Here is a 20,553-nt window from a genome sequence, read left to right as displayed (position 1 = left end):
AATGTTTCCAGAGTCTGGGCAAAATAGAGTAAGAACCAGAAAAAAAAAATGTAACTGCAGCCAATCTCATAAAACTTTACATGGACTGATTTATTTGAATGATTAATTCATTGTTGTTTAGTGCTGTACTCAAGTCTTCAATTTTTCACTTCATATTTATGCAGAGATCAGCTTTACAGGTGGACAAACTGGATTAAATCACATCCTATAGGAACAGTAACTGGTGAGCTTTCCCACAGATTTCAGTTACAGAGTGAGCTCAAAGTTAACCTCTCACTGGCAGAAGGTTAGAGATCAACAAACTTCATGCCAGATTGCATGAAATTCAAGCTAAGGTCTTCTCTCCTTTAACCAGCTATTCAGGTGTAGCTTTAAGTCAAGAAATATCTCAAAGATGGTGTTTTACTCCTGGCTCTGACCAGTTTCCTTCAACCATAAATGTTACTGTAACCACAAAAGTGAAGTGGAATGTTATCCAGTTCCCTAAGCAGGAGCAAATTCGCACTAGCTTCTACCTTGTCCTGTTAAAATTTCTTGTCGTCTTCAAGCACCATGATTAGTGAATTGTACTTAGCAAACTTTCAGTCCTATGATGACGATCAAACATTCTCGCAATAGAAGATAGGATGTAAAAAATTAGCTCCATCAGCAGAAAAACAGAATGATCGCCTTCAAGCGCTGATTAATCGCCGGTAAAATTCAAAACAAATCCCATCTAAACTGCACAGCACCCTGCTAACAAGAAGGAAGCTCTGTAAACTACTCTTCTATAGCTGCACAGTCACTGTTTACGGTTAGTTACCTGGGTGCAGACAGGTAGTAAATTGTGCGCCCTCCAGCCTTCATCCTGCCCACATACTCCTCCAGGCTTATCCTCTCCCCTGGGTCACTCTTGGACGATTCAAACCGTAACAATTTGGAAATTTCCTCCTGAAAAGAAGCAAGACAAGGCCAAAATTTTATCGCATTAGCAGCTGGCAAGTGATTTCTAACAAACTTTATGAAAGACAACCTATACAGATCAATGTGTTAACTGGTTTAGAATTCCTGACAGCCTCACGCAGTCATACATTTAGATGTTATGTATTGTTCACTCTTACCCTCTGACGACAACATTGCTCTTCAGCCTTTTGGAATTATCATTTGAAACATTTATTTATTTATTTGATTGGTGTTTTATGCCATACTCAAGAATATTTCACTTATACGACAGCCGCCAGCATTAAGGTGTGAGGAAACTGAGCAGAGCCTGGGAAAAATCCACGACCATGCACAGGGTGCTGACAGACCTTCCTGCTTACGGCCACAGAGGAAGCCAGCATGAGCTGGACTTGAACTCACAGCGACCGCACATTTGAAACATAGCTTGTCCTTTAGTGGTGGGGTGGTGTGGAATTTAAGGGGATTGTTTCAACTAATTTTTATTTGTATCACCTGCTTTTTAAAAGCGTAGGTTTAATATTTGTTCTGGTTTGGAGCATTATCATTCTCATTTCGAAACACAACCTAAAAAAATTGTCCTGCCACGACACAGGTTGTCATACTGCAAATGTGACATTAAACCCTGATCATTCATTCATTCTTACCCCTTGATCCTCCTCTACAGTAGTCACTATATCCCCCTAGAACAATAGACAATTTTTATCACAGAAATTCATGTAAGACTGCCTGATTCCTAATACAAGTACATTGGTCAGAACTATATATTCAAAGCTTAATCTTACCCTTTGATCCTGCTCTACAGTAGTCACAATCCCCTCTCTGAAGAACAGGCCGTAATCCTCATAGAACTTCATGTAACTGTCACGATCCTTCTTGGCCTGCTCCAGGAAAAACTTCAACACTCTGTTCGTTAGCACTGTTCGTAATTTCCTATTTGACATGAAAATGAAACAATTTAGAATTCGTAGTAAGAGATTAGAGGGAGCAGGGCGCGCCTGGGAAGGGGTGGGGGGGTGTGGGGGTATTGTTGCTGATTGTATAGATACTGCCATGATATCAAATCCACCAGTGTAACCCTACACGCAGATGTCCGAAAAAGTTGGCAGGAATACTCCCATGCTTCTTGGAAGTACAATTCCTTTAGTGAGGTGCATGGTTAGCATGCCAGCGCAGTGCAATGACCCAGGAGTCTCTCACCAATGTGGTCGCTTTGAGTTCAAGTCCAGCTCATGCTGTCTTCCTCTCCAGCTGTTCCTGGGAAGGTCTGCCAGCAACATGCAGATGGTTCCAAATTACCATGTTTTCCAACAATGTAATATATTGTTTCAAATCTGTTTGTGTCTGAGGGCCTCAGGGTAGATCAACCCAGTGTTGACTGAGTATACACATTATATTTTACCCTCTTGAAATAAAGCCATTATTATTATGGTTGTGGATTTCCTCAAGGCTCTACTCAGTTTCCTCCCACCATAGTACAGGCTGCCGCTGTGTAAGTGAAATATATTTTTTAGTATGGTGTAATCTGCCAATCAAATAAATGCATAAATTTACCAATAAACATCAGCTATGCATGTTCCAACAAGGCTGACGTTTCTTCAGTAATATGCTACTTGTTCACTTCTAGCACACTCGTATACAGCTTATGTTATTCCACTTCTATTCATTTATTTTTCACCAGCTGAACTGGTAAATTCAGTCATAAGGTCTTGAAATATGAAGAACAGTAAAAATAAAATCACAAGTGCGCCTAGCCAAACCAGTTCACAGGCTAATGGTGTTGCTACTGAATTACAGGTAACTGAAAAGGTCATTTCAACCCTTGTCATGATTTTTGTGCATGATTTTCTCTAAACATCAAGCAGAAGTGTAACTGGCAGAAGCAATCAATTTAGCTGAAGATCAACTGAAGACTATTTGCATGTGATTTTCTTTGTGCAATCATGTCTCCTGTACTCACCTGATTAAAGCACTGTCTTGTAGAAGTTCTCGACTCAGATTTAGCGGGATGTCTTCACTATCCACCACACCTGACAAAATCAAATTTGATTGAAGTTAACTTGAGAAAAACAGATTCAGGTTTAACCAAAAATTACCTGGAGTTCAGAGTTTTGATTGGTTAAAAACAATCAATGTAGTTTAGCACAGGTACAAGGAAACATCTTGCAACAATGTACATATTCTTTCAGTCATCATCTGTCTGCTGCACATTAAAGGCACAATACCAGAGCAATGTCACCTGAAAACAACCAATTCTTTCACTGGCCTTCAACACTTGGCTCATTGCACGTGATACCAAGCTGTCTCAGATATAAATCCGTCTGATTCCTCTTCAGCCCTTTTTTTCTCTTTATATGTTGCCTTAAAATCAAAGACGTTAGTCGAACAATTCAAGAGTGCAAACATCGCACTATAGTTATTTATGGGAATGGTGCAATCTGCAAGACACAGTTTGAGCATGTCGCCGTTTGCCGTTTTCACCCAAAAAGGTCAAACCCTTCACTTCACTTCTCAGCTAGCCTGCTGCAGGCACACATACAGATGCGAAAAATTTTGAATTCAGGTTTAGGATGAAAGCCCGTTATTCTTACGTGCCTCCCATTCTTTCCTGACAACGGACAACAATTACTTACCTTTCATAAAGCGCATCCACTTGGGTAATATGTTATTGGCCTTAGACATGATCATCACTTTGCGACTATACAATGTTATGTTCACATCTGTCTCTCGACTCATATCAAACAACGCTGAAACAATAATCAAAACACATATGGTGAGGGTTTTTTTAACTGGTGGGTCTCACCTTCACAATTCAAATCATCTTCAGGCTGTGAAACTTCACAGACCACATCCATTCAGGCACAACCCTTAAATACATGCAGTTTCATGTGAAGCATCCTCATGAACTCTAATAATTTAACAAAGTTTTGAGTTTCGACCTTCTTTTCCCTCGCAAAGACACATTCGCTAATTTCAGTCAAACAGTTTACAGTGCCCATTCAGACAAATACACGTACTTACTTGACCGGTGTTTTACGCCGTAGCCAAAGATATTTTATTCGTATGACTGGGGGCCAGTGTTATCTTTGGAGGAAACTGAGAACGCGCAACCATTCACAGGTTTCTGGAAGACCTTCTCATGTATGACCGATGAGGAAGCCAGCATGACATGGACTTCAACTCACAGCTACAGCATTGGTGACAAGCTTTAAAGGTTACTGTGTTGTATTAGCATGCTAACCACTTGGCCACATTAGCTCCTTCAGGTAAGTACACAAAAGACATGGGTGACAGGTGCTTGACTTACTTGGTTTATACTCGGGGACGTAGAAAAGCGCCCTGATGTTGAGGGGCGCGTCGGTCTTGTAATGGAAGTGGTAGCGTGGTTTGTCGTAGGCATTTCCGATAAACTTGTAAAAGTCTTCATGCATCTCCTCCGTGACATCCTTGGGGTCAAGCATCCAGAGGGCCTGTCAACAGAAGCAGCATCACACAACATATTTATCGTTTATATACAGGTGAAATGTCAGGATTTCTGTCAGACTAATAAAAATGACATCTCACTCGCTAGAGTCAGATATCAACTTTGTTATCACACACCCAAACGCCGTGATGTCAAAAAGAAACAAATAATATATTCAAAATATAAAAAATAAATAGAATATTCCACAGCGATGGATAAATATCATAAATATTTTTCTCGTGAAAGGTGGAAATGATAATCATTTTCACCTCTCACTGGAAAAATATTCATAATATCAGTGTAGAATATTCTTTATTTACCTACATATCCATATTTTTTTTTTATGATTATTACTTAACACCATACTCATAATTTTTCACCTACATGACGACGATCATTATTGTGGGTCACGGACTGGAATGTCAGAAGAAAGCCATCAGCCTTTTGCAAGCTGTTGACACTTTCCAAATAAAGACACACAGATATAAACATAACATTGGTAAAGAATTGGATTCGCTAATGATTGATTTGATTTATTTGATTGGTGTTTTACGCCGTACTCAAGAATATTTCATTTATACGACAGCAGCCAGCATTATGGTGGGTGGAAACCGGGCACATCCCTGGGGAAACCCACGACCATTCGCAGGTTGCTGACAGATCTTCCCACTTACGGCCGTAGAGGAAGCCAGTGTGAGCTGGACTTGAACTCACAGCGACCGCATTGGTGAGAGACTCCTGGGTCATTACACTGCGCTAGCGCGCTAACCGACAGAGCCACGGAGGCCCCTGATTCGCTAATGAGTTAGATGTATACATGAACAGTGAGAATGGAGGGTATCTACCAACTCCCTGTCCACTGACAGTACTAAAACTGAACCTAAAAGACAAGCATCTTAACCACTACCGTCTCCCCCTCCCCCACCACACTCCACTAAACTGCAGTTTACAGCTTACATTTCTCGTCTCTGATACCAACAGACCATCCACATTTTCAGGAGATCCGGGTTAAACCTATAGAGGAACCAGACCTGGACAGTCCACTTTTTTGATGCATGATTGGCTAGGACACATACATGTGCATGTACAAGTCATCCTGGAGTCGCTATAGTGTGAATGGTGTCCAGTCTGATGTTTTTGGCATGGCTTTCCAGTGAGGCAGCATCACACATATCATGACCCTAAAACTGGCCCGCCAAAAGGAGACACAGTGGTAAAAGAACAAACTATGTTGGTAGTGACAACTCACATAAACAATAAAACAAAAGTAGCACTTCTATATTGAAAGCTTCAACTTCTTTCAAAACTGCGTCTTTCTGCCAATTGCACAAATGTTTTAGCCTGCTAAACTTAAAACCTTACTTGATTGACAATATTGGGAAGTAAACTTACCTGTAAAATATTGGCACGCTTTCCATTCAGGTAGATTGGAACACCCACAAAATTACTGTACTTTTGTACGATACCTGTGTAAGGAAAACAGTCAAAATTATAACATCATTTGCACACCACAATTTCAGTTTGTAACATAGTTGGAGCAAATTGTTCTATTACCCTTTATATCTATATATATATATATATATATATATATATATATATATATATATGGGAAACTCATGGCAATCATACCCCATAGGACCACAATTTTCCGAAATAAATGACAGCTGCTTTTAGACTCACTGAATCAAACAGATGGGAGATTTGATTGGTTGATAAAAGAGAGAACTCCACTCTGATTGGTTCATCTTTAGAGACATACTCTCATGTGTCATAATCATCAAGATTGACTGTTTGACAGCAATGGTGAAATCAAGATTTTCAACTGTTCAATTATTTTCTACTGAAAGTAAATGTCCTAAATTCAGCCATTCTTCTAAATATTTCATGGATAACTGTTCTGTGATGTTTCAAGTTTATTTCAGCACAACTGATACTTTACAGTGTCTAAAAATTTAAAGTAAAGGCTCTAATTTTACAACAACTGACAGTCTCAGTATCATGACAGTGCGTGTGACAGCAAAAAGGTTAAAACATCAGGGCAACCCTTCAATTTGATCTATAGTGCCAGTATCTGCACTAAAGTTAAGGTTACCCAAGCACAATTGGGGAATCTGGGTCCAAGATTTGGAACCGCACTGAAGCGTGAAGGAGCACTGATTGGATAATACTGTCACAGAGACACTGAGGTTGTTAATACACTATAAATTTCTGCAATGCAAGTTTGCACTTAATTAAAATATATCAGAATTTTGTTTGTTTTGGATAGAACTGAAAACTTTTTGCCAGGCCCCAGGAGCATAAATCGGCCATGTACTTCAGTCAGACTTGGTTTTACCTTGAAATCAGTGACCGCTCTACTGAAAACTGTAACTTACCTTAGGAATTTTTATTTCAGTACTAAGAGTTGTTTTTAACTTTAGTGATCAAATGGAAAATCAGCATTTAAATTCAACATTTAAGAGTTAAATCTAAACTCTAGAATAATACCACATGTCTAGTCTAAGCTTAAGACAACTGCATGATTCCTGGGCTGCAGAATTAATACTAGAAGTCTACCTTTGACGAGTTCTTCCTTGGCGTAGTCATAACAGTCCCCCTTAAGGTGTATCACAATCTTAGTTCCCCGCTGTACACCCTCAGCCTCTGAGACCTCGTACTTCCCTGTACTGTAACACAGAAAAACAACCATGGTCTCAACCTTGGATATATACCAAAATTTCACCCCTCAATTTGGTGTGCCTCAAGAGGTATACACTGAAAGTAATTCTATTTATTTTCACTATAAGGGTTTAGGGAAAATGTTTGGGTGCCCAAACTAATGGGTGTCAAAACTAATCAAGTTGTGTTAAAACTAGCAAGTAATTTTAACAAAAATATGGTGGTATACCAATAATAAGTTTAGTGTTCATACAAATTTCTTTTTGTTTTTTGTGAGCATCATTCTGATTTGCAATTTTGTAATGAACGATCACAACTTTAAACTTTGGGACCAGAACCACAGATCATTTTTTGTTTTAGGTATGGCCCTGTGATGGATCTAACCACCGTATTTCACTAGGTACGTGTATCTGACTAACATCCAGACAGAAGGTCATACCCGACTAAGTGGGTGATGGGTTACACAGTGTAACCTTAATAACAGTCAACAGCCTGTGTTACAGAGAACACCTTGCATCACTCAGCCAACAGAGGTCTCTCCTTCACCAAACCATTTGACATTAGTGTTTCACATTAATGACATGATGTGCATTCATTTGACACACATTTTGACCAACATTTGTTTGAGCGCTAAAGATTTTAAAATTCAAAACCCGCCCACATGTAGATGAGTCATCCAAACCTGTGAACTGGAACGATGATTCATAACAGTAATAATAACAGACAGCTCCAGTGGGGTGAAATTGTTGTTCTTCTTCCTTTTATTTATTTTTGTTTTGTAGGAGTTATGTTGCTACTCACCCATCAGAGGTCCACTTGAATCCTGTGGCATCTGGCTTGTGAGAACGTGTGAACACTTCTACCTTCTGACCAACCATGAAGCTAGAGTAAAACCCCCACTCCAAACTGACCAATCAGATTACTGCCTATGTCAGACTTCTCAGTCAGCTGTTCCACAAAAGCCTGTAGTCATGGCAACAAGGAAGGCAAGTTTCTCAGCAGATAAAACAATAGTGCACAATATGTAAGTATACAATCCTGGTATCACATGACTATCTGTTCATTTTTAACATATTTCAAAACCATCATTTTTTAACTGTTTAGGAACATGCACAGTATTTTGCCAGTCAAAATTCCCCTCATCTCACTGATTTCAAGAACCACAAGTTGTTGTATTCTTTAATTTTTTAAATTTTTAACCAGAATTTCTGCAGTACTCATTTCTGATTCAAGTAATTGAATCAAAAGATATAATGAGTTTCTTCAGTACAAGACTTCCTAATAACTATTACATATGCTAATTCTAAGACAAAGAATTCTCATTTCAATGCTAAAATGTATTTGCTTTACCTCTCATGTAGGTTTGCATGCGGACACAGAAGTGAGGAATAAGGGAGGTAACTCTCAATAAGTACCCTTATCTACTAGAGTTGCCTCCCATGTGTCAATTTAACCACAACCTTTATAGCCAAGCTTAATGGAGTGTTGCAGTAAAAATCAATCAAGGTTTATTGCATCATTCAGTTCTATTACCATTTTCAATAGAAATTTGATTGTTGTCTGTCTGTTTAGACAGAGCATGATAAGTTTCACAGGTAAGGTGCAAGACCTGCAAACCTCACACAGATATTCTCACTGTTACACAGCAACTTCTAACTTAGCAAGCTATACATGATATGAGTGAGTGAGTGAGTGCTTGGGGATTAATGTCGTACTCAACAATTTTTCAGTCATATGACCACGAAGGAATCCTTACAGTGCACGTAATATGCTGCCTTGTTGCAGGACGGATTTCCACCACTCTTTTATCTAGTGCTGCTTCAGTGAGACGACTTACTGAAGGCAAGGAAGCCGCCCCGCCCGAGCCATTATACTGATATGGGCCAACTTGTTGTTGCACTATCCCCTTCATGCTGAACATCAAGCGAGGAAGTTACAATTTCCTTGCTGATACCTTCTGGGTGACCACAAACCACCGAAGAACCGGGGCTGTTTCACAAAGCTCACATAAGCTACATGTACCTGTCTTCCATGGCAACCAGTATTGTAGGTAGTATATAGCTATGGTAGTTACCCGTCTTCCATGGCAACCAGTATTGTAGGTAGTATATAGCTATGGTAGTTACCTGGTTTCCATGGCATCCAGTATTGTAGGTAGTATATAGCTATGATAGTTACCTGGCTTCCATGGCAACCAGTACTGTAGGTAGTATACAGCTATAGTTACCTGTCTTATACTGTAGGTAGTATATAGCTATGGTAGTTACCGGTCTTCCATGGCAACCAGTACGGTAGGTAGTGTATAGTTATGGTAGTTACCTGGCTTCCATGGCAACCAGTATTGTAGGTAGTATATAGCTATGGTAGTAACCTGTCTTCCATGGCAACCAGTACGGTAGGTAGTATATAGTTATGGTAGTTACCTGGCTTCCATGGCAACCAGTATTGTAGGTAGTATATGGCTATGGTGATCAGGTGAATGTAGTGCTCAATGCACTTTGTGAAACGAAACTATTTTCCTCTGCACTGTTTCATGCTCTTTCATTTGATATATGCTTCATTTTAGTGTTCTCTTTTGCCTTTAATGGTTGAGGTCTGGGTTACAAACCTTTGATCCTGATCGTGCGATTGTACCCAGGTTCTCAATCAGTTCCTCCTTAGTCATGCCCACACCTGTGTCCTGAAGAAGGTGGCAAAACGGTATATTTCAAACTAACAAGAACCAATGTAGCAAGTTTCCATTTTCAGTGTGATGGAAACCAGTGCATTCCATTAGGCACAAAATTATTTATAGGATTGGTCTTTTATGTTGTATTGAAGAATATTTCACTTATACGACCGTGACGAGCATTATGATGAGAGGAAACCAAACAGAACCCGGGGGAAACCCAGAAACATCTGCAGGTTACTGGCAGACCTTCCCACGAACAGAGCACAAAATTAAACCAGCAATATGACAGACTACCGCATAAAGAGAAAACCAGAGTGAGGACAGCGTGATAGATGGCAAATGGTTACACGTAACCCGTGAAATACGGCCTCTTGTCAAGTTACCTCAGTCAGGGATTTATTCCAAACTGTTCATGTAAATGCTTAAATAGTAGCAAATTACATGCCCACTATAGCACCATGGCTTAAACAGAATTAGGCAAAAAATATGCAGTAATTTTAAAAGATATTAAATGTCGCTGGTCTAGAAATACTCAAAGTGCAGTAATTGTCATCACATTTTATACACAAACTCATGAAAAGAATGCAGTGATTGACACGCCAAAGTCCTGTATTACCTGAACTGTGAAAGTTTTCTTCTCCTCATTTGTGGCGATGTGGATTTCCAGGGGAGTGTCTGCTTCTGTGACCTCTGACCCTGTCAGCTGTAGGTAACGTAACTTCTCTAGGGCATCACTGGAGTTGGAGATCAACTCTCGTATAAAAACCTACAATAATATGTGCGTACATTTATACGTGTATCTGTACAAGCACGTTCATTTTTCTAAGGCCATAAATTATTCATTCGTTCATACTTCTATCCTTATTTATTTATTTGATTCGTGTTTTACGCCGTACTCAAAAATATTTCACTTATACAATTATGTATATATATATTATGCTGGCAGGAAACCGGGCAGAGCCGGGGGTAAACCCACCATCATCTGCAGGTTGCTGACAGACCTTTCCACATACTCTACCTTATTCTTTACATCAATAGCTATATGTTAATCAATTGCAATATATGCAGCGTTTTGATCATACAGTCAGAGTGTTGTCTTGCAGAAGACCAACTTCAATGCTGTCATATTATGATATTATCAGCATACAGTACAAGCTGGAGACACCAGACATGACGCACTTCCTTCACGCAGATCGCAGAATACTGACACCTGGCTGACCACTTATGGTGAGTGCGAAGAAAGACAATACAGGCGCTTCATGTGACTCAGTCAAAATCTTTGGATGAAACCTATATCTTACAACATAGTAGGTAAAACGAAGTATTCTTTTTATACCACTCAATCTATCAGTCTAGTCAATAATACAATTTGACAACCAGTATCTTAATTTCGACACAAAAAAAAACTCTCCAAAAAGCCAATCCTTTTTCATAATTCATCATTTGCAAAGCCTTAGACAACTGACTCAAGGGACACATGCATAGTCTATGAAGTTTCAAAAAGGCGATTAGAGTGCAATAACATTTTGTCATTTCCCACTGATATTCAAAACTTGACATCAACCTGCACCATGTAGCAGGGTTGTAATAAGCAATCTATAACTGCAAGAGTTTAGTTCCTTTGGGAATGAACAGACTTCCCTGACAGATTACATATACAAGCTCAAAATTCTGTCTTAGAAATGTCATATATCTGTCTCACTTGCCTGGGAGTAGCTTAAAAGTGGAAATGCAATTTTGTTTGTAAGCGGAATGACAGTGACTTTTAAATGTACAGCGAAATTGCTCCAGTTAGTAACTGGAATGGGGTGGTTTGCAAGTGGAAATGCAGTAGATAATAAGCAGAATTTAAGCGGTTTGCACGGTGGAAATGAAATAGTTTGGACATGCTTTAAGTGGAATTACAGTGATTTGTAAGTGAAAATGTTTTGGTTTGTACATGCAAGTGGAAATCCAGTTTTAAGTAAAATTCTAGTTTGAAATGGAAATGCAGTGGTTTGTGTGTAGAAATGACAGGTTTTTTTTAGGTAAAATGATAGTGGCATTTATCTGGAATTGCTGCAAACCACTGCCATTACACTTGTAAGTGAAATGGCAGTGGTTTGTAAGTGAAATGGCAGTGGTTTGTAAGTGAAATGGCAGTGGTTCGTAAGTGTAGTGACTGTAGTTTCCAAGTAGAAATGGCTCCTAACATTAAAGTGGCATGGCACACTGACTTGGCAATAGTGGTCACCCTTATAACGTTCATGTTTATTACAGATACGTGCACAGGTCAAGATAACAAAACCATAACCCTGACGGTCAAACGGTCAAACGCCCACAGAGTACTGTACCTCCTTCTCTGAATACAGGGACCTGGCGACAATATCCAGCAGCTGACGAGTTTCTGCCTGGAACTCGCGCTCATCAGAGGGGCCTAAAACAAACAAAAAAACAAAAAAAAAACTCTACTAAGTCTGTTTGGTTTATAGCGAAAGTCTGAAAACTGAAAGCAAAATTGATAAATAGCACAGGTTTTGCCACATAAACTGTTAAAAAAGCAGAATTCAAAATTTTACCACCAAATGAAACAAGTCAAGCGTTCTGTATGTGTATCAGCAAGAAACTAAATACATTACACACGCCACAGATTTAACATCATAGTGTACAGGTCATCTTATAAATTATGCTATGTACACTTAAATATAATCTTTCGTTTAACAAGACACTCAATACCCACACATTACAGTGTTATTTCATTAAACTTTCATGCATTCTAATTTATTTATTTGCTACATTCAGTTCTTCCATTTCCCCTTCTTATCAACAGGAATAGATTCTGGAAGAAAACTAAAATGCCCCCAAATAGATGAATAGTATTACATTTTAGCAAAATGTTTTGTTCCTGACTAGCTAGGTTAAGTTTATTGATAGCTGATGAGACACCTACAAGTATCTACATATATAATGCCTATATTACGGTACAGAATAAAAGCGTCTATATCTGTTTCCAGTTCTCTCCACCTACACTGTAAACAAAAATGTACAGATCAAATTTTGTTATCTTTTCCTCCCATTAAGAGTTCCCATTTGTGTCAAAGAATTGTAATGGTTTTGTTATAAACTAATATACAACTGACAAGAGTTTTTTTTTCCACCAGCCTTGAAGTGACAGGTGTCAGCGATGTGGCCCCATCCCTGAGTCCTGGGAGGATAAAACTGGTGTGTGATAATGTAACTACCCCCCCCCCCCCCCCACTGATAGCCAGCACTTAACCTTCCCTTTCTCAAATATCACCTTATTAACTCATTTCTCAACAGCCAGTGCCACAAATTCCACTTAAAGATTTTCACGCAAATACTCTTATTTCAAAACAGAACTCCATAGGAGTTGCAAATATACAGATTATGCGATGTTCTCTGAAATGCAAACATATACAAATGTTTACAATGTTTACTGTTCACAGTCTGTTTTCAATTACAGCTCTGCCAGCCTTTATCCCATGATAATGATAACAATTCATTAGATCAGTGTTCGCCTCTGAGGAGGTGATAATCTAAAGATTCCTTCGTAAACCAACGCAGAATGTTCACAAGAACATCGCAGTAGGCTTCGGAGATTTGAGGCTGTCACTCATCGCCCGTTGCTCTGTTTTACATAATATTGATAATCTGGTCGTTGTCGTTGAGACAAGCGCGGCGCTGGAGCGTAGTAAGGAGCATCGAGAGAGAGACCTGACCCAATCATAGCTCTCTGTCACACTGCTTTCTCCTCACAGTTTAAACACTCTTATAAACAACACTCGGCCGCTTTTTCTCTTGACCAAGCTCCGAGAAAGCAGAGATAAAATTAAGCATTTTCTGCTAGAGGAAATTTTATTATTTCTCCAGATCTAGAAGCAATTTGGCTCGGGGATCTCGTCTCTCTCTTTCTCTCAGTGCGAGCAGTCGTCTTTCCCCGGCCAGAATTAATAAATGAACCAAGCTGTGGTGGAGAATAATGAAAAAAAAATAGGGTGATTAATAACTGGCCAACAGCGGTCTTAAACTAACCTCGTTTTCCGCCCGCTTAATCAAGCTTCCAACAAGTACCGGTAACAACTGGTGCCAATAAAGTTAAGTGAGAAGGAAGAAAGGCGGAAATGGCCAGCCCTAGGGCTAACTGTTTACCCAGTAACAATCTGAGCGGTGGGACGCTTAATCCAATCACGGCAAGGACATTTTTGTCTTAATTCCGTTTAGAGCTCCAGACGAGTTTGTTGCACATGTACTTTGCTTGAGACAAACAGGCCGATAATCCACAAGTATTTGTAGGAGGCTTCTATAGAAAGATATCTATTGTGAGAGCGCAAGTAAATAAACCATGCTCAAAAAGGTAAAAGTGGACATCAAACACAAACAAAATTAAATGTGTATAGAATGATTATGGCGGCCACAATTCTTAGACTTCTTAATATTTCAACTGAATTATGATGAAAAGAATTAGATATGAGTAGAAAATAAATACTAATAATATATATAGTATAATAAATACTAAAAAATATATGATGGTATGTATACAATACTATATTTAAATATGTTCCAACACAAAGTACTGCCTTAAAGATGACATTTTCCACCTGTCAGATTAATGCAATTAATGTAGAAAAAATAAATGAAAAACATGGAAAACCAATTTACAATATAAATATAAGGAAAAAATCACACGCAGTAATATAAATGATACAACCACGTTCTCTACATGACATATGTAAAACACAGAATCATGTGTTTATATCACAATCCTTTCTAAATATAACAATGCGGGACACAATTAAAAGTACATGTAAAATTAACACATTCAATTTTACAAATGTTCTTGTATATTTACATGAACATGTAGATCTAATGTTGAACCTACAAGTTTAAGTGCAAAGAGTTTAATTTTTCTGACTCGTATATAGCTGTTTAATGCAATTCATTCCACTTCATAAAATCACTCTGTTGACCTATTTGTCCATAATTTTTTCAGTAATTTTTTGTTTTTATTAAAGATACATGTAAATAAACAACAATCAACACAGACTTCACTCTTCAACCTTCAGAACTCTGTAATGATGTTGCACATAGTTTATTACCTGGGAAAGAGATTTGACACCGCCAAATTGCCGGAACGATGAACAAGAACTATGTGATCATCATTACTCAAAGCACACTGCATGATCATCATACTGAAGTGCTTCACAGCTACACACTGTGAGGGATTTCATGCATTCACAAATTCTCCTCTCCATCTGCCGCATATACTGTATGGTTTTGGTAGCATAACCTTTATGGCTTTGGTAGCATAAACTTTATGGTTTTGGTACCATCAACTTTATGGCTTTGGTAGCATCTACTGTATGGCTTTGGAAGCATAAACTTTATGGCTTTGGTAGCATCAACTTTATGGCTTTGGCAGCATACATGTTATGGCTTTGGTAGTATCAGCTTTATGGCTTTGGTAGTATCTACTGTATGGTTTTGGGAGCATAAACTCTTTAGCTTTGATAGCATCAACTTTATGGCTTTGGTAGCATCTATTGTATGGTTTTGGTAGCATAACCTTTATGGCTTTGGTAGCATAAACTTTATGGCTTTGGTAGCATCTACTGTATGGTTTTGGTAGCATAAACTTAATGGCTTTGGTAGCATAAACTTTATGGCTTTGGTAGCATAAACTTTATGGTTTTGGTAGTGTAAACTTAATGGCTTTGGTAGCATCTACTGTATGGCTTTGGAAGCATAAACTTTATGGCTTTGGCAGCATACACATTATGGCTTTGGTAGCATCAGCTTTATGGCTTTGGTAGCATCTACTGTATGGTTTTGGTAGCATCTACTGTATGGTTTGGGTAGCATAAACTTTATGTCTTTGGTAGCATAAACTTCATGGCTTAGGTAGCATAAACTTTATGGCTTCACTGCAAAATGCCCATTTTGTTGCTTAGCAATTTATGCTCTGTACACAGTTCATATTACATGTACATTGTAAATTCTCAAATGTTTTATATAGATTAAACGTTCTCTGCCGCTATATACTTCAAAACTTCAAAAAAAATTTGTTCAGATCCATAAACTTCTGTATTTCACAAAAGTTCTGTACAGGTATGAACACCATGTCCTCACAATTGTTCTCTGTGGTTTCAAAGTGATAGCAATAAACTTTTGAAGTTCTTTTCATCAAAAATACATACTCCAACATATGCACAACTATCTTATAAACTGATGACTTCAAATATGTTCCTGAAAGCTCATTTCAGGGCCTATTTTAATACCATATCTTACATGTCTAAAGTCCACATAGCTAAGGATTTGCAAACTGGAGGCTGCTGGCACATGCTAGGGTAACATAAATTCATTCAAAAATCTGTCTTTCGCAAGGAACAAAAGAGAAGCAGGTCAACAATCTACACAGGCAGTTGACATTGTCTTTACAACAGCCGTCAAACTACACATGTGTAAATTGAAAATAGGGAAGATGTACAGACTGTCAGCTTTGCCATGCTGTCACAGGCATGGTGTGAACAATGAAGTGCAAGTGTCCATTTTAAGTGCATTCCCTGTACAACAATTCAACAAAAGCACAGAACCAGTTAAGGGTATTAATCTGTTTTAAGGTACGCGCTTTACTGGATTCCACTTCACTGGGAAAAGTTTGTGATTGGTGAAAAAGCTGTAATGGACAAATGAGAACTGACATCATGTGATTAGTAAAAATTTGTCCTCATCTGGAAAGCTATCTCAAGAGACTTTTAATAAACTCTGAAGCCAAGCCTTACACAAACTTGAACCCCCGTCCTCCAACGGACTGTCGGCTTTCCCTAACCCAGTCGACAGAATGCCCTATTGTGTGGCATGTGTAAAACCCTGTCAGATTGGATTTTATTCATCGTCTAGCGTCGCACCAAGATTTTCATACGAGCTGGGTCTTTTCTATCCTGGCAGCCTTAGACTGGAGACACTATTATGATATTCCTTTAAGCAGAATTAAATTAGCAATACCACAGAGAAATCAAGCCAGCTTTTTTTCTGGGGCGGCACGCAAAAAGATAAACGTCTGAATCAGGCACATATCAATATGCTCGTTATGCCAAGCTAATGACACAATGGGAATTATCCCTGACAAAGTAAGCAGCGGAATCGGGTGAAGCTGCCATGTTCTGCTCCCCTCAAGTTTCTGGTCATATTCTGCCTGGCGATATCGAGTTGTCAGCCAGTCATTACGCGCTCCTAGCATTCAAGTCAGCCATGGCTATTAAATCATAGTCGTCTTTCATCCGATTTGAAGCCATCTGTGGGGAGGGGTGTCACCCTGATTGGATTACCCCGTGAGGCCAGATGACACCTTGTCTCCCTTGCCACATAACGGCCCTGCTGGTACTTTTGCTTATGAGGTACCCTCCAGAGCTTTCATCAGTACTAAAACAGCAGACTAAGTAACAATTTACTAATTGCTAAATGAACAGTACCTGGACAGGTTGACACTTCGTTCATTTATTTGTTTCCTCATAATGCTGTTTCATGTTAAGACTTTGTCTTATAAATTATCGACCAGGCTTATGGAAGACCGTCAAATTCTGCAAGAAAACCACACCTGGCTTATATACAGTAGGTATATAAGTCATTGACAAGTACTACATCTGGAATGTCCCTGACAAAAATTAATGTACCACACCTGGCTAGGTCCCTGACAAAAACACCACACCATATTAGGACCCTGACAAAAACACCACACCATATTAGGTCCCTGACAAAAACACCACACCATATTAGGTCCCTGAAAAGGCACTACAACTGGCTAGGTCCCTGACAAAAACACCACACAATACCAGGTCCCTGACAAAAACACCACACCATACTAGGTCCATGAAAAGGCACCACACCTGGCTAGGTCCCTGAAAAGGCACCACACCAGTCTAGGTCCTTGACAAAAGCACCACATCTTGCTACGTCCCTGACAAAAGCACCACATCTTGCTACGTCCCTGACAAATACACTACACCTGGCTACCTCCCTGACAAAAACACCGTACCTGGCTACATCCTTGACAAAAAAAAAACACACCTGGCTACCTCCCTGACAAGAACACCATATCTGGCTACGTCCTTGACAAAAGCACCGCACCTGGCTATGTCCCTGACAAAATTCCACACCTGGCAAAGTCCCTGAAAACACCACACCATACTAGGACCCTGACAAAAGCAACACACTGGCTAGGTCCCTGGCAGAAATACTACGCAAGGCTACATAGCACTCTCTAACAAAGCACTCAATATATATAAGATGAGGGGTTGATTTCTTTTAAGTTTGAAAAACTTCAGGGAAAAAATGTCGACAAGAAAATTCAGATAGATATACTGGACACCTTCCAAAAAGCCAGAAGTCAATTTACATTTCACTTTCCAAGACAAGTCCATTGTTCCTTGAGGTCGCAAAGGGTGCAGAGCTTTCCTGACAATACGCCGGCTGATGCTAAACAGGCACGCAAACTTATTCCCCACAGGGGGCACTACTATGTCACACGGCGCTTCCCACAGCCGCTTCAGACGGCAAAAACTACATCGATGCGAACAGAATTAAATTTGAGCGCAACTGTTGTGTTCAGCATTCTCGCAGAGCAGTCATGCAGACGATTCATCCATCATTACAAAGAGCTTCTTCCCAGGTGTAAACAAATACACAATTATCCCCGATCACAAAGCAATCCCGAGTAGAGTTTTGAGCAGACTGGGGCTATATGGCGCATATAGATGGCACTCCTGCATCAATGGTGCCCGGCATATACAACATACCAGATCATGATCTTAATCAGTCCTGGAGCTGTCAGGAGGACACGACAAACTCCTCTCTGATGTGACTCACAAATTAAAAACTTCTTTGCCGATTTTTACGACCAGATGCCAGGGCAACCCAGAGGAATTACTGAATGAATGCAAAACTCGAGATCCTAGATGATTTCTTCAGATAACTGACCTGGAGCATCCACCATATGAGTCCAAGCTTTCACTATTCCTTAGTGTTCAGCACAAGTACACGTTGACCAACACTTATTCCACGTTCTAGGCAAAAAAAAGCACAACCATCAGACAATTTTACATGTACGATGCCAAATAAACGTACTACTTCTCACTTTGGCTGCCATCCTAAATTTCATAATTTAGACTACAAAGGAAAAACTGATTTATTTATTTGATTTTAGTTTTACACCAACCAAACGCTATTTTAATTATACAACACTTGAACAGTTGCCAGCATTATGGTGGAAGAAAAGCCTGGGGGGTTGCTGCCAATCCTTCCCATGTACAAAAGAAAAGGGAGCCAACAAGGCCTGGACTAGAACTCAAAGCAATCACATTGGTGAGAGGCTCCCTGGTCACAGGGCTGCACTAACACACTAACCACAAATGAAATATATATTCAAATACAGGATAAGGGGTGGGGGATGTGAGGGGTGGGGGGTGTGATGCTGGTGTTGTGTGAAGGCTGGTGCATTAGATCAGCATAACCAATGTACATGATTTATGAAAACCTGCCTGCGGTCTGTTACCTTCATGTAAGCTGACACTAATCGCAGCTAAGTCAACAGCATATCTGTCCCAGAAAATGTCATTATTGAATCCAGACCTGCCAAGACCATTCTTGTTTTGTTTTGTTTTTATTCTGGTCCATATGACAAGACAAATCCCCTCCCTCGCATAATAGCTCATTCCCTAAATAACATAAATCTTATGAAATGAATTAGGGAACTCCATTACTTGATATAACAAATTCATTCCTTTCCCAGATGTATATTCATTCCCTCTTCGAATCTCTCCCTCACTCCTACCACCCAATCTTTCCCCATCCCCAATTAGTGTTAATTAACCACTAGTATGCCCACACCTATCCGCCCCACTCCACTAGACCCTCTTGCCAGTTAGCCACGTCAAGTTTGTACCAACTCTCTGGATCTCGAGCTGCATGCAAAGCTGCTTACACTGGGCTTTTGTCTCATTCCATCAGACACTAAAGCCGCTTTATTGTTAGGGGTTTAAAAATTTTTCTGCCAAACAAGTCTTTCTTGCTAGCTACAATTGATTTTCTTTCATCTGATATTAAGTAATGGTGAAAATGAATTCTCTGAAGCTGGCGAAATCTCCCACTAATCATACATATACGTAGTAATTCGGGCCCTTCAGCGGCCAGTCTGCGAAATCAATCAAGCCCTAACACAGACAATGTGACTATGGTATCAGCCTCTGTATCGGCCCAGGAGATGAATTTTTCATACAAACAAACCCCAAATGGGGCCCCTGGGAAAGCACGGCTCTTCCCGTCCATGTAAATCAAGAGAGAGTCTCAGAGGCTTATCACCCCCTACACTCATCTTAACAGCATCACCTTACATAAACTTAATCAACAACAATGCACTCTGCAAAATAACTAGCCACAAAGTTATGCATTCTCTCCAAGAGAAGGCTAAGATTAAAAACATGGTTTCGTGTGAACAAACGTTTAGGGAAAACTTCAACCACTTTTTTTTTTCTCTCTCTCTCTCTCCTTCTCTCTCTCTTCCTTATTGTCATTATAAAATTTGCGTGTTCTTTTCCCAACAGAAAGTTATTGAGCCGTTATCAAGATAAGCCAGTGAAAGATCAACTGAGAGTAGATGTGGTTTGAATACAACCTTATTCTTCAAACTTTTTACCTCATTCTTTAAATGCAAAAGCTCACATTTATGACCACACAACCTATTTACTTGATCCAGAAACTACTACTTCTACAACACTGTCTAAACTTTTCTTATGCAGGGTCAGCTACATGTATACTTGTAAAGCCTAGC

At 39.5% G+C, this 20,553-nt stretch overlaps 1 protein-coding gene across 1 annotated transcript in view; it reads right to left on the bottom strand.

Annotated features, from left to right (window-relative positions):
• The window catches only part of LOC135473308 (heat shock protein 75 kDa, mitochondrial-like), a 57,089-nt gene that overhangs the window by 17,610 nt on the left and 18,926 nt on the right, over window positions 1-20,553 (bottom strand). Inside the window, 12 exon segments of the mRNA XM_064753155.1 lie at window positions 803-930; window positions 1,725-1,872; window positions 2,900-2,969; window positions 3,573-3,686; window positions 4,247-4,409; window positions 5,795-5,868; window positions 6,959-7,068; window positions 7,862-7,956; window positions 7,958-8,023; window positions 9,669-9,740; window positions 10,348-10,497; window positions 12,065-12,147. Coding sequence (XP_064609225.1) covers window positions 803-930; window positions 1,725-1,872; window positions 2,900-2,969; window positions 3,573-3,686; window positions 4,247-4,409; window positions 5,795-5,868; window positions 6,959-7,068; window positions 7,862-7,956; window positions 7,958-8,023; window positions 9,669-9,740; window positions 10,348-10,497; window positions 12,065-12,147 — 1,273 coding nt within the window.

This window comes from Liolophura sinensis, chromosome 8, assembly GCF_032854445.1.
Source record: "Liolophura sinensis isolate JHLJ2023 chromosome 8, CUHK_Ljap_v2, whole genome shotgun sequence".
Lineage (NCBI taxonomy): Eukaryota > Metazoa > Mollusca > Polyplacophora > Chitonida > Chitonidae > Liolophura > Liolophura sinensis.
This window is presented reverse-complemented; position numbering and strand designations above follow the sequence as displayed.